Source organism: Carassius auratus, unplaced genomic scaffold, assembly GCF_003368295.1.
Source record: "Carassius auratus strain Wakin unplaced genomic scaffold, ASM336829v1 scaf_tig00018356, whole genome shotgun sequence".
Taxonomy (NCBI): domain Eukaryota; kingdom Metazoa; phylum Chordata; class Actinopteri; order Cypriniformes; family Cyprinidae; genus Carassius; species Carassius auratus.
Genome location: NW_020524882.1, coordinates 1 through 15,215, shown reverse-complemented (window position 1 = coordinate 15,215; position 15,215 = coordinate 1). Strand labels below are relative to the sequence as shown.

General features: G+C 36.7%; 1 protein-coding gene and 1 pseudogene across 1 annotated transcript; both read right to left on the bottom strand.

Annotated features, from left to right (window-relative positions):
• Positions 1-713: 713 nt before the first annotated feature.
• LOC113076028 (serine/threonine-protein kinase pim-2-like) lies at positions 714-5,220 on the bottom strand. Its single transcript, XM_026248675.1, has 9 exons — positions 4,750-5,220; positions 4,277-4,365; positions 3,514-3,874; positions 2,945-3,039; positions 2,677-2,730; positions 2,191-2,569; positions 1,828-2,004; positions 1,544-1,632; positions 714-1,347 (listed from the first exon to the last, which is right to left on the bottom strand). The coding sequence occupies exons 1-9, from the start codon at positions 5,078-5,080 to the stop codon at positions 1,336-1,338; spliced, it is 1,587 nt and encodes a 528-aa protein (XP_026104460.1). The 5' UTR covers positions 5,081-5,220; the 3' UTR covers positions 714-1,335.
• Positions 5,221-7,268: 2,048 nt separating this feature from the next.
• Positions 7,269-10,241, bottom strand: LOC113076035 (serine/threonine-protein kinase pim-3-like; annotated as a pseudogene).
• Positions 10,242-15,215: the final 4,974 nt, after the last annotated feature.

Here is a 15,215-nt window from a genome sequence, read left to right as displayed (position 1 = left end):
GGTTCGGTACGTACCTCGGTTTTAAAGTCATGGTTCGGTTCATTTTCGGTACAGTAAGCGATAGAAATGCAAACATTAAACTGCAGGTTGTTTATTACTATAAACTTTTTTTTTTAACAATTTGTTTTTTAAAATACTTTTTAATGAAATATATATAAAATAAAAAAAGAATAAGAAATAAAATACTGCTGCAAAGTTCTCCACTAAATAAAATACTCTCAGTCTTAAACCACGCCACGCTCACGCCACGCAGCCAGTGTGTCACAGACCTTAGAATCAGGGCGGGATTTGCGCTGAACGCTGAGACTTCCGCCACTTAATATGTTCATTTGGAAACACAAAAATGTACCCATATTCTGCATACAAAATATTGCATTCGGTACACACGTGCACCATACCGAAAGCCCTGTACTGAAACGGTCCGGTACCAATACACGTACCGTTACACCCCCAATATATATATTTATATATATAAAGAGAGAGAGATATCTTTTAATTATTTATTTATCTATAAATAAAGCACAGAATTTCTAACACATGCAGCGTGATTGTATGAACATTTCTGAGCAGCAAATGTGATAGACCTGTAAAACAATATATTCAAGATTCAAGATTTTATTTTTCACATAAAAGTTATATAACATACAAAAAGCAGTGAATTGTAGGTCTGGCATACTCTTTATAGACTGTGCCAAAAATAAGAAAATTAAATATACACAATATATTAAACTTCTATACAGATGATGTGCAGAGATGCTACACAGAAAACTGCTTCACGGATGATTTCAGCAGATTTCTGTGTATTGTGAGAGGGCCGTGTTTTACCGCTTCACAAAAGACTTAAAACAAATCGATGCACTCCACTGTGTTGAGCGAGAGCGCTTCTCTGCTGCCTTTACGTGTTAACAGAAACTTTGGGTTTCCCACTTATGAAGTCCCGAGCACTTCATGTGAGCTGCTGCAGTCTTAGGCCCACCACAAATGCTCTCATTGGTTGAGACACGTGATGACACCCATCCCAAGTCAGTACTGATCAACATCCCACTCCTCCTGTGACCCATGCTTTGACTGTATGTGTATTCAGAGCCAGTGAGCGATGGACTTTCATATTAACAAACAACTGTTAACGCGCGATAAAATAATTGTTGCCGTTAATCAATTAAAACGTTAAGGTGACAATAACATTTTAACTTAATATATATTCTAGTTTAAAACAGCTTTTCTGGGATGTTTTGGACTGCAGGGGACAGACGTTGTAGACTGGGCCTCTGATACTGCTGCAACTATTGCAGGAACCATTGGAGAGCTGAAGATACAACAACTTCTGAGGTGGTCTTATGTGGTGGCCTGAAACAAAACAGAAACAAATACAGTATTATTACAAGTGTTAATACACTACGAATGACATTTTATAAGGTAAAACATACAACTTCTTAAATCTAACAATAAAAGCAAAGCGAGAAAACTTGATTTGAAAATTGAAAATTGAAAAGAAAAATGTTAAACATGTCAAATTATTTTAAAGTGATCTTAGGTTTAGTACCGTAAACCACTTGTGGGAAAGGATTTCCTCCAGCTGAATTCGGTTCTTTGGCTTTATTTGCAGGAGAGCGCGGAGCAATCTGCAGCATTCTGTGCAGAAAGATGAGAGGGACATCTGAATATTACTTTAAACTTAACACATGCTTTAATTTAATGATCATATTAGCTGTACGATCTGAGTTCAGGCATCAGAAATCAAGAAAACTTCATGCATTTTCTAACGCCATCTTTCAGAAAGCCACTTGTCCCTGTTTTGTATGTTTAAAATGATAACTGAACTCTTACCATTTGACAGACCAGTTTTGGACCAGAGATGCAGTTTGAGCATGTGCAGATCTAAGAAACTTGGATAATATCCGGCCACTATTTTAAATAACAGAACCCCCAGTGACCAAACCGTCGCAGGCTTGCCGTGGTACTTTCCCTTTATGTGAAACTCAGGAGGGACGTATGTTGCTGTGCCTGGAAGAAAAAGATTTTGTTAGATGCGCAAGTTCGGTTCACAACAGTGACGAGATCCATGACTGTAACAGTGACGTAATTCTACTGTATATATATCGGGTGCTTCTTGTTGTTTTGGTGACTCACGCCTGGTCAACTCATAATATAATCGTCACTAGAGTTGTAGCTTTTAGATACAGTACATACCAGAGTATGACATGTAGACAGTTGTCCTCAGAATGTCCCCACACCCAAAGTCAATTAGTTTGACTTCAAGTGTCTGGTTGTTGATGAGAAGGTTGCTCAGTTTGATGTCACGGTGGAACACTTGGCGCTGGCAGCACACGTTCGCAGCTTTAGTCACCTGCATCATGACTCGCCGTGCTAAGCTCTCGTTGAGACGTCCACCCTGACGCCCCACAAAGTCTTCCAAAGTCTCGCAAGGAGAGGGACATTCAAGGATCATGACGAAATGGTCACTGTAGTCCTTCCAGTCCAGCAGCTGGATGATCTCTGGCACTCTGGGGCCTTTATTAGCCAGGATTGTGAGAGCGATCTCCAGTGGAACATGTTGCTGATATCCAGGCTAAAAGAAAGACATTGGTAAGATAGAAGTTGTTTTCCAAATAAGCACTTAGTCCAGTTTTCCTACTAGTTAGTGAGAGGAGAACAGAGAGAGTGCATCTTACTTACAATGTATAAACTTGGCCTGTAGGTTTCGGTCTTATTAACATATTTGACCGCCACCTGATCAAGAAAACAAACAACAATTAACTTGTGAAGAGGCCACCATTAAATATATACAGACAAGTTTTGTAAAGTTGAATTGAATTTAAGTTCAACCAGGACAAAAAGATACACTGAGAGGCCTTGCAAACAATAGCATGACATCACAGGAGTATAAAGATGAGACGGGGCAAAATCACTTCGCTAGATACGTTTTCATCAAGTTTTCACTTACTTTAAGGTCATCCTCCAAACGTCTCGCCTCATACACAGAACCAAATCCACCTTCACCCAGCAGATCACCCAGCTGGTAGTGGCTGGAAATGAAGTCTGTTACAAGATAAAACAACTGCAGTTTTACACATTTGTTATAGTTATTATTCCATTTGATTTTATATAAAAATCTTAAATTACAGATGATAACATTTACATCAGTAGAGACTATATTAAATATGTTCATGTTATTATTTGTCACCCCTAAACTATGTGCATATAAAATTACAAAAACTGTTTATTTTACATTTCCCGGATGAAAGATCTGATCATGGCCTTAATCCATTTTCAAGTTGATTTATATGTGTTGAAGTGGATTTTATTTATTTATAATTTCAGATTTAACACATTTTATCAATTCTTCATTGAGGAAACCTTAAAAATTAGACCAAATTAGAGACCAAACAAGACGCTTAAAAGCTATTATAATCTATAATTTAAAACTAGAATGATTCAATTGATTAATTAATGAATGTCCCAGTTATGGATGTGTAGGTGTGAATGATGACTGGTCATGCTCATGTCATTTACCATCACTGCATCTGGCTTTCTGTTCTTTCTGGTTCTTCACTTTCTCTCTCTGCTGCTCTTGCTCTTGCTTCAGCTCTTCTTCACCCTGAACTGGGTTCGAGCTGCGCTTCAGATGTTTCTTCACAGCTCCGTAGAAAGAGGCCACCCTCCACCACTTCTTTTTCTTCTTCTCTTTCTCCATCACCTTCCTCTCCTGGTCGTTTCCCTCAGCAGCATCAGCAGTGCTCTCATGAGGATGTTGTTCCTCTGTGCTGCTGCTGGGGTTTGGGGGGGTGCTGAGATCACATCCGTGGCTATCTGGGCCTCTGTTTGCCAGGATGTTGAGATCATTCTCCTCTGGAAGACGTTGTGGAGATCCAAGCTAAAAGAGAGACAGTTTTTACAACGGTAAGGTGAAAGTTCTTTTCCAAACGAGGATTTAGTTACTCTACTGAAATAAATAACTGTTTGTTTTAAAAGAGAGAAGAAGTGCATCCTACTAACAGTGTATAAACCTTCCACATCTTCATCAGTCTTGTTAAGATGTTTCACAGACACCTGATCAAGAAAATGAACAACTTACCTCATGTGTAGACGCCTCATCATTCCTGTCATGAAATCTATGCTACATTTTGTAAAGTTTGATTTAATTTAAACCCAACCAGGACAAAAAGACACACTGAGAGGCCTTCCTAACAATATAATTATATAACCAAATGATGAAGATAAGACAGGACTAAATGTATTTTCTAGCTAGGCAAGTTTTCATTCATCTTTTACTTACTTCAGGGTCATCCTTCAAACGTGTCGCCTCAGCGTCAAATCCACCTTCACACAGCTGATCACTCACGAGGTTGTGTCTGACAGTGTAGTCTGTTAAAAGATGAAACAACTGCAGTTAACCTAAAAGTTCAAATATTTGTATTATTCAATTTTAATTCATATATAATCTCATAGAATTATTTTTAAACATATCCTGGATCTTATCCTTGATCAGTCTTCAAGTTTCTTTATTTATTATTGTGCTTATATGAATGTTTTTATTTAAGATTCCCCTGATTTGACTTATCTATATTGAGGAAACATTAAAAAGATAGGAAAAGGGTATTGAAGACTAAATAAGACAACCATTATAATCTATCCTCTAGATTAATTTACTACAAATGGATATCCAGGGATAAATGATGGCATTTGATGTAAAGTACAGAGCTTCAGTAAACTGTGTAACATATTCTTATGAGTTGATCATTGATTTACCATCACTGCATCTGTCTTTACACTGGTTCTGGTTCTTCACTCCCTCACTCTGCTCTTGCTCTTGCTGCAGCTCTACTTCACCCTGAACTGGGTTCGAGCTGCGCTTCAGATGTTTCTTCACAGCTCCAAACAAAGAAGACAACCTCCACCACTTCTTTTTCTTCTTCCCTTTCTCCATAACCTTCCTCTCCTCGTCGTTTCCCTCAGCAGCATCAGCAGTGCTCTCATGAGGATGTTGTTCCTCTGTGCTGCTGCTGGGGTTTGGGGGTGTGTTGAGATCACACACCTGACTCTCCGTCAACGGATGAACTCGACAAGGTCGCTGAAACATTGTTGTCAAAATCGATAACAATCGCTGAAAATAACTACTCAGTTTCACTCACCACTGCTACTAAACCCACAAAATGATTTCTTGGACTTATAAGTTCTACGAAATCGAGTTCTTTCTGTGACGTCACGATAACCTGCGCGCCCTTTTTTTTTTTTTTTTTTTTTCACGCCGCTCGCGCCGGATTCACGAAGCATTCTTAAGAAAAAAATATTCTTAACTGCCATGTTCTCCTTCTAACGTAAGGGGGAAAAAAGTATGCAATTTTCTTGCATTTTCGAGAATTTTAATTTTTTTTACAGAACAAGTCAGAAAGGGAGTTCATTTTTAATTTAAGCCAACAAATAAATGAACAATCTTTGGCGGTATTAAGCACACGTGCAGCGCGCGCACACTTCATCTCGTGACAGGCTCTTTATTCAAAAACATGCGCGTTTATTGTGATTATTACGAAGTGTTTTTCATTGAGTTTATCAGCGAGTCTTCAGCAAGAACCAGCACTGATTCAATAATGCATGTCATTTTCTTCTTCGGAAGTTTTTTTTACAAGAATCGCATTTTTTAAGAACTTTTTGGAATTTTTCTTAGGACATTTCTTAACTTATTTTTCTTACAGATTTCTTAAGATGATTTTCGTGAATCAGACCCCTGATCTTAATATTTTAAACTGGGATCATAATGAATCCCAGGGGTCTATCATTCAATGACAATAGTAAACTATACCTAAAAGACCGATTAAACAATTGTTAAACAATTCACAATTAAACTAGTAAAGAAAAACATGTTGCCCACCATATGAAACAAAATATATGTATTAAATGTATTTTATGAATTTAAATATTTAAATTTCATATAAATGCAACTCTTATAATTATCTAGGCCTATCTGTCTATAGATATAGACTAAGGTGACCAGATTTCTGAAATTAAAACCGGGGGCACTTCAGTGGTCAAAATATCACTGAAATCTCACTTGTTATTATCTACGAATTAAAAACTGGGACAGTATGTTTTTGTGTTTTTATTTGATTGTTGTGGGTTCCATACATTAATTTCATAATTGATACAGTGGTGTTTGAGGATCAAACCTACCCCAGGGTTTTATTTTTATTTTTATACAATTCACCAAAAATCACACCGAAAAATAATAACCATTGCAAATATCCTGGAGTGTAAAAAGTCCACTCTGGTAAGAACAACACTAAACATTTAAAAAAGCTGTCATGTCTATATATCAAAACATGAATTATATTTAAATTCTTGTCACTGACAGTATTTGCACTCAGCCATTTTGTGCATTCAACCAATATACTACAGCTTAAACATATATCAAAATGAAATATATATATATATATATATATATATATATATATATATATATATATATATATATATTAGGGCTGTAACGGTACTCAAAAATCACGGTTCGGTACGTACCTCGGTTTTAAAGTCATGGTTCGGTTCATTTTCGGTACAGTAAGCGATAGAAATGCAAACATTAAACTGCAGGTTGTTTATTACTATAAACTTTTTTTTTAACAATTTGTTTTTTAAAATACTTTTTAATGAAATATATATAAAATAAAAAAAGAATAAGAAATAAAATACTGCTGCAAAGTTCTCCACTAAATAAAATACTCTCAGTCTTAAACCACGCCACGCTCACGCCACGCAGCCAGTGTGTCACAGACCTTAGAATCAGGGCGGGATTTGCGCTGAACGCTGAGACTTCCGCCACTTAATATGTTCATTTGGAAACACAAAAATGTACCCATATTCTGCATACAAAATATTGCATTCGGTACACACGTGCACCATACCGAAAGCCCTGTACTGAAACGGTCCGGTACCAATACACGTACCGTTACACCCCCAATATATATATTTATATATATAAAGAGAGAGAGATATCTTTTAATTATTTATTTATCTATAAATAAAGCACAGAATTTCTAACACATGCAGCGTGATTGTATGAACATTTCTGAGCAGCAAATGTGATAGACCTGTAAAACAATATATTCAAGATTCAAAATTTTATTTTTCACATAAAAGTTATATAACATACAAAAAGCAGTGAATTGTAGGTCTGGCATACTCTTTATAGACTGTGCCAAAAATAAGAAAATTAAATATACACAATATATTAAACTTCTATACAGATGATGTGCAGAGATGCTACACAGAAAACTGCTTCACGGATGATTTCAGCAGATTTCTGTGTATTTTGAGAGGGCCGTGTTTTACCGCTTCACAAAAGACTTAAAACAAATCGATGCACTCCACTGTGTTGAGCGAGAGCGCTTCTCTGCTGCCTTTACGTGTTAACAGAAACTTTGGGTTTCCCACTTATGAAGTCCCGAGCACTTCATGTGAGCTGCTGCAGTCTTAGGCCCACCACAAATGCTCTCATTGGTTGAGACACGTGATGACACCCATCCCAAGTCAGTACTGATCAACATCCCACTCCTCCTGTGACCCATGCTTTGACTGTATGTGTATTCAGAGCCAGTGAGCAATGGACTTTCATATTAACAAACAACTGTTAACGCGCGATAAAATAATTGTTGCCGTTAATCAATTAAAACGTTAAGGTGACAATAACATTTTAACTTAATATATATTCTAGTTTAAAACAGCTTTTCTGGGATGTTTTGGACTGCAGGGGACAGACGTTGTAGACTGGGCCTCTGATACTGCTGCAACTATTGCAGGAACCATTGGAGAGCTGAAGATACAACAACTTCTGAGGTGGTCTTATGTGGTGGCCTGAAACAAAACAGAAACAAATACAGTATTATTACAAGTGTTAATACACTACGAATGACATTTTATAAGGTAAAACATACAACTTCTTAAATCTAACAATAAAAGCAAAGCGAGAAAACTTGATTTGAAAATTGAAAATTGAAAAGAAAATGTTAAACATGTCAAATTATTTTAAAGTGATCTTAGGTTTAGTACCGTAAACCACTTGTGGGAAAGGATTTCCTCCAGCTGAATTCGGTTCTTTGGCTTTATTTGCAGGAGAGCGCGGAGCAATCTGCAGCATTCTGTGCAGAAAGATGAGAGGGACATCTGAATATTACTTTAAACTTAACACATGCTTTAATTTAATGATCATATTAGCTGTACGATCTGAGTTCAGGCATCAGAAATCAAGAAAACTTCATGCAATTTCTAACGCCATCTTTCAGAAAGCTACTTGTCCTTGTTTTGTATGTTTAAAATGATAACTGAAACTCTTACCGTTTGACAGACCAGTTCTGGACCAGAGATGCAGTTTGAGCATGTGCAGATCTAAGAAACCTGGATAATATCCGGCCACTATTTTAAATAACAGAACCCCCAGTGACCAAACCGTCGCAGGCTTGCCGTGGTACTTTCCCTTTATGTGAAACTCAGGAGGGACGTATGTTGCTGTGCCTGGAAGAAAAAGATTTTGTTAGATGCGCAGGTTCGGTTCACAACAGTGACGAGATCCATGACTGTAACAGTGTCGTAATTCTACTGTATATATATCGGGTGCTTCTTGTTGTTTTGGTGACTCACGCCTGGTCCACTCATAATATAATCGTCACTAGAGTTGTAGCTTTTAGATACAGTACATACCAGAGTATGACATGTAGACAGTTGTCCTCAGAATGTCCCCACACCCAAAGTCAATTAGTTTTGACTTCAAGTGTCTGGTTGTTGATGAGAAGGTTGCTCAGTTTGATGTCACGGTGGAACACTTGGCGCTGGCAGCACACGTTCGCAGCTTTAGTCACCTGCATCATGACTCGCCGTGCTAAGCTCTCATTGAGACGTCCACCCTGACGCCCCACAAAGTCTTCCAAAGTCTCGCAAGGAGAGGGACATTCAAGGATCATGACGAAATGGTCACTGTAGTCCTTCCAGTCCAGCAGCTGGATGATCTCTGGCACTCTGGGGCCTTTATTAGCCAGGATTGTGAGAGCGATCTCCAGTGGAACATGTTGCTGATATCCAGGCTAAAAGAAAGACGTTGGTAAGATAGAAGTTGTTTTCCAAATAAGCACTTAGTCCAGTTTTCCTACTAGTTAGTGAGAGGAGAACAGAGAGAGTGCATCTTACTTACAATGTATAAACTTGGCCTGTAGGTTTCGGTCTTATTAACATATTTGACCGCCACCTGATCAAGAAAACAAACAACAATTAACTTGTGAAGAGGCCACCATTAAATCTAAACAGACAAGTTTTGTAAAGTTGAATTGAATTTAAGTTCAACCAGGACAAAAAGATACACTGAGAGGCCTTGCAAACAATAGCATGACATCACAGGAGTATAAAGATGAGACGGGGCAAAATCACTTCGCTAGATACGTTTTCATCAAGTTTTCACTTACTTTAAGGTCATCCTCCAAACGTCTCGCCTCATACACAGAACCAAATCCACCTTCACCCAGCAGATCACCCAGCTGGTAGTGGCTGGAAATGAAGTCTGTTACAAGATAAAACAACTGCAGTTTTACACATTTGTTATAGTTATTATTCCATTTGATTTTATATAAAATCTTAAATTACAGATGATAACATTTACATCAGTAGAGACTATATTAAATATGTTCATGTTATTATTTGTCACCCCTAAACTATGTGCATATAAAATTACAAAAACGGTTTATTTTACATTTCCCGGATGAAAGATCTGATCATGGCCTTAATCCATTTTCAAGTTGATTTATATGTGTTGAAGTGGATTTATTTATTTATAATTTCAGATTTAACACATTTTATCAATTCTTCATTGAGGAAACCTTAAAAATTAGACCAAATTAGAGACCAAACAAGACGCTTAAAAGCTATTATAATCTATAATTTAAAACTAGAATGATCCAATTGATTAATTAATGAATGTCCCAGTTATGGATGTGTAGGTATGAATGATGACTGGTCATGCTCATGTCATTTACCATCACTGCATCTGGCTTTCTGTTCTTTCTGGTTCTTCACTTTCTCTCTCTGCTGCTCTTGTTCTTGCTTCAGCTCTTCTTCACCCTGAACTGGGTTCGAGCTGCGCTTCAGATGTTTCTTCACAGCTCCGTAGAAAGAGGCCACCCTCCACCACTTCTTTTTCTTTTTCTCTTTCTCCATCACCTTCCTCTCCTGGTCGTTTCCCTCAGCAGCATCAGCAGTGCTCTCATGAAGATGTTGTTCCTCTGTGCTGCTGCTGGGGTTTGGGGGGTGCTGAGATCACATCCGTGGCTGTCTGGGCCTCTGTTTGCCAGGATGTTGAGATCATTCTCCTCTGGAAGACGTTGTGGAGATCCAAGCTAAAAGAGAGACAGTTTTTACAACGGTAAGGTGAAAGTTCTTTTCCAAATGTAGTTTGTAGTTTGACTTAATTTTAAATCCAACCAGGACAAAAAAGATACACTGAGAGGCCTTCCTAACAGTATAATTATATAACCAAAAAATGATGAAGTTAAGACAGGACTAAATGTATTTGCTAGCTAGGCAAGTTTTCATTCATCTTTACTTACTTCAGGGTCATCCTTCAAACGTGTCGCCTCAGCGTCAAATCCACCTTCACACAGCTGATCACTCACGAGGTTGTGTCTGACAGTGTAGTCTGTTAAAAGATGAAACAACTGCAGTTAACCTAAAAGTTCAAATATTTGTATTATTCAATTTTAATTCATATATAATCTCATAGAATTATTTTTAAACATATCCTGACCTTGCTCTTGATCAGTCTTCAAATTTCTTTATTTATTATTGGCTTATGTGAATGTTTTATTTAAGATTCGCCCTGATTTGACTTATCTATATTGAGGAAACATTAAAAGATAGGAAAAAGGGTATTGAAGACTAAATAAGAAAGCTATTATAATCTATCCTCTAGATGAATTTACTAAAAATGGATATCCAGGGATAACTGATGGCATTTGATGTAAAGTAGAGAGCTTCAGTAAACCTGTGCAACATATTTCTTATGAGTTGATCATTGATTTACCATCACTGACTGTCTTTACACTGGTTCTGGTTCTTCACTCCCTCACTCTGCTCTTGCTCTTGCTGCAGCTCTACTTCACCCTGAACTGGGTTCGAGCTGCGCTTCAGATGTTCTTCACAGCTCCAAACAAAGAAGACAACCTCCACCACTTCTTTTTCTTCTTCCCTTTCTCCATCACCTTCCTCTCCTGGTCGTTTCCCTCAGCAGCATCAGCAGTGCTCTCATGAGGATGTTGTTCCTCTGTGCTGCTGCTGGGGTTTGGGGGGTGTTGAGATCACACACCTGACTCTCCGTCAACGGATGAACTCGACAAGGTCGCTGAAACATTGTTGTCAAAATCGATAACAATCGCTGAAAATAACTGCTCAGTTTCACTCACCACTGCTACTAAACCCACAAAATGATTTCTTGGACTTATAAGTTCTACGAAATCGAATTCTTTCTGTGACGTCACGATAACCTGCGCGCCCTTTTTTTCACGCCGCTCGCGCCGGATTCACGAAGCATTCTTAAGAAAAAAATATTCTTAACTGCCATGTTCTCCTTCTAACGTAAGGGGGAAAAAGTATGCAATTTTCTTGCATTTCCACGAATTTTTATTTTTTTACAAAAAAGTCAGACAGGGAGTTCATTTTTAATTTAAGCCAACAAATAAATGAATAATCTTTGGCGGTATTAAGCACACATGCAGCGCGCGCACACTTCATCTCGTGACAGGCTCTTTATTCAAAAACATGCGCGTTTATTGTGATTATTAAGAGTTTATCAGCGAGTCTTCAGCAAGAACCAGCACTGATTCGATAATGCATGTCATTTTCTTCATCAGATTTTTTTTTTACAAGAATCGCATTTCTTTAGAACTTATTGGAATTTATCTTAGGAAATTTCTTAACTTATTTTTCTTACATATTTCTTAAGATGATTTTCGTGAATCAGACCCCTGATTTTAATATTTTAAACTGGGATCATAATGAATCCCAGGAGCCTATCATTCAATGACAAGAGTAAACTATACCTAAAAGACCCAGATTAAACAATTGTTAAACAATTCACAATTTAAGTAGAAAAGAAATACATGTTGCCCACCATATGAAACAAAATGTATCTATTAAATGTATTTTATGAATTTAAATATTTAAATTTCATATAAATGCAACTCTTATAATTATCTAGGCCTATCTTTCTAGGTAGATAGAGTAAGGTGACCAGATTTCTGAAATTAAAACCGGGGGCAGTTCCTACTTCAGTGGTCAAAATATCACTGAAATCTCACTTGTCATTATCTACGAATTTACATAGGACAGTATGTTTTTGTGTTTTTTATTTGATTGTTGTTGGTTGCATACATTAATATCATAATTGATACAGTGGTGTTTGAGGATCAAACCTACCACAGGGTTTTTTATTTTATTTTTTATACAATTCACCAAAAATCACACTGAAAAATAATAACCATCGCAAATATCCTGGGGTGTAAAAAGTCCACTCTGATAAGAACATACATCACTAAACATCATTTATAATAAATATAACATACAGGGCTCATTTAAACACTTTTTGGAAATTTGTAACATTTCATTTAAAAAAGATCTCTATACCAAAACATGAATTGTATTTGAATTTTTGTCACTGATGGTATTTCAGCCAATATGTACAGCTTAAAAATATATCAAAATGAACAATATATATATAGAGAGAGATTTTTTATTTATTTAATTTATTTATTTATTGAGGGAAAAAACAGCAACTTTGCTACCTCAAAATGCTTCTTCAGATTCGAGATATAATAAAAAAAATAAAAATGAATGAGTACTTCTTAAGTTAATATAAAATTTAATGGAGTAAAAAGTAAAGTATTTTACTTCAGAAAGGTAATCAAGTAAAAGTACAAGTAATCAGTTTACATTTTGCATGAATAAAGTACAAATACCCCCATAATAATCCTCACACTAAAAAATGTTGGGTTAAAAATAACCCAACCTGTAATCCAGCTACGGGTTGGTATAGCACATTCCCATCTGTGGGTTATTTCAACCCAATCCATTGGGTTAAAAGTTACCCAACAGTTGAGTTAATTATTTATATTAATTAACATCAGTATTTTTATAAAAAATTATTTAATACAACCATATTTTGAAACTACTTTGTTGTAACTTACAGTTTTTCTATTGATATGCAAGCAACACATTTACAAATATATTTTAAAATATTTTATTTAAATGTACAAGAACGTGTACAAATACAACTGACATTTTCAAGATGTACAAATGTGTCGATTCATATTCATATTGTTACATCCTAAGATGTATGTTATTGTTGCTGTTAATACTGTGTGTTAACTATGTAACTGTGCTTCATTGATGCTTGACATCCTGTTGGGAGTTGTAGTTTTTGTTGGTTTTCCTCTGTTCCTCCCTGTCCTCTCACAGAAGACCTAATTGATGTCACCTGTTCCTCGTCAGAGCTGTGGAGAGGAGCTTGTATTTAAACAGAGGGAACGGACACAACACCAGAGAGAGTTTGGCTTGTCTGTTTTCCCAGTTGGTGGTTTAAGCAGTGGTGCTGCTTTAAGAAAGCCTGTTGTATTTGATTACTATTGTGTGATCAGGGCCTGTAGTGTATCTTCAAGACAGCCTGTTGTACTGGCTGTAGTGATTAGAAATTGTTTTCTTTTTATTTCTTTTGCCTGCAGACGCAGTAAGGAGGTGGGTGCCACTTTTATTTTATCAACTTATGCTTTTCTCCTGGTTTTGTGGAACAGTGAGGAAGTCAGGGAAGAGACATGTTGTTGATTTTGATGTTTTCTTTGCTAGGTAAGTTAGATTACTTCGTTTTCAGTTAGCATCCCCTTTTTGTTTGTTATTTTGGCCTTAACCCCCTCCTGAAGCTACAAGCGTCTTTCTTTCTTTTTGAATTCTCCATATTGTTAAACCTCTAATTTTCCCTTCCCCTTTAATGCTGTACAAAGACTTTACATTGTAAATAAAATCTTGAAGAGTTTCCATGAGTTTGAGTGCTGGGATTACGGATAGTCAACTCTCTCTCACTATTTTTGTTTGCAAGTTCACCGACACAATTGTTCATTTTTCATAAATAGCATATGTTACTCCCCTTGTCACCCCTAGACACAGAGGGGGACGTAACAATATCAAACACAGAAATGTGCTAATATAGTTCACAGCTGTGACCTAATGGTTAGAGTTGGACCTTTAACCCAAAAGTCACAGGTTTGAGTCTCGGTGCTGGCAGGAGTTGTAGGTGGAGGGAGTGAATGAACAGTGCTCTCTCCCACCCTCAATACTCATGACTGAAGTGCCCTTGAGCAAGGCACTGAACCCCCAGTTGCTCTCCGGACGCTTGTGATTCAAGTACAGCACTAATTAGTGCCAGCCTTAAAAGAATTAAAAAAAAAGTTAAGTTAACATGCATTGTGATATTTCATTGATACTCACTTTACAAATGAGTGAATTTAAATGAGTTAAAAGCTATAGCGAATTTAAATTGGTTAAAGTGATAATTCACCCATATATTAATATTCTGTCATTGTTTTATTAAAAATATCTTCTTGGAACTATTTGTATTCTACAACGTGTGTCTTATACAATATAAAAAAAGGTGACTTGACTAAACAGGGCACTGTAATTTTAAGTGTTGCTTTTACTTACAGGTTGAATGTCAATGAAGGACCGCTTCATTTCCCTGTATGATGTGCACACCATTTTTCCATTTGTGTGGTATGGTGCAGATGGCAGGAAGGGTTTTAAAGACAATTTCTGCATGAAGGCCTTTAAATGACAAAAGTATAAAGATTTTACAGACAAGTAAAAAAAAAAATCTATGCTTACACTTTTACATTTTTACAGTCTTTGTGGGGATCCATTATCATTTGCATTAAGAGACAGACTAAACCAGTTTTCACTCCCTCCAGAAAATTTGTGGCAATATTTGCGGCTAATGTGAGTACATTTTCCCACCCTTTACCCTTTGACTGATTTGGACTTGTAGGGAGGAACAAAAGTACACTGTAAATTAAAGGAAGCTTTGTTGGACGGAATGCAATAATACACTTATTTCACCCTCATTTGTCCTTTTTTCATAATTTTTGGAAGTCATTAGGTCTAAGTAAAATTGAAAACTTATGTATCATTAATTTTAATAGGTT

Bases quoted from the DNA above. Each gene is read 5' to 3' on its own strand.
- LOC113076028 (XM_026248675.1), bottom strand. From the start codon at position 5,080: ATGTTTCAGCGACCTTGTCGAGTTCATCCGTTGACGGAGAGTCAGGTG. The intron at 2,005-2,190 runs GTATGTACTGTA...TTTTTCTTCCAG, and splicing joins TGTCTACATGTCATACTCTG to GCACAGCAACATACGTCCCT. The intron at 1,633-1,827 runs GTAAGAGTTCAG...CTTTCTGCACAG, and splicing joins CAAAACTGGTCTGTCAAATG to AATGCTGCAGATTGCTCCGC.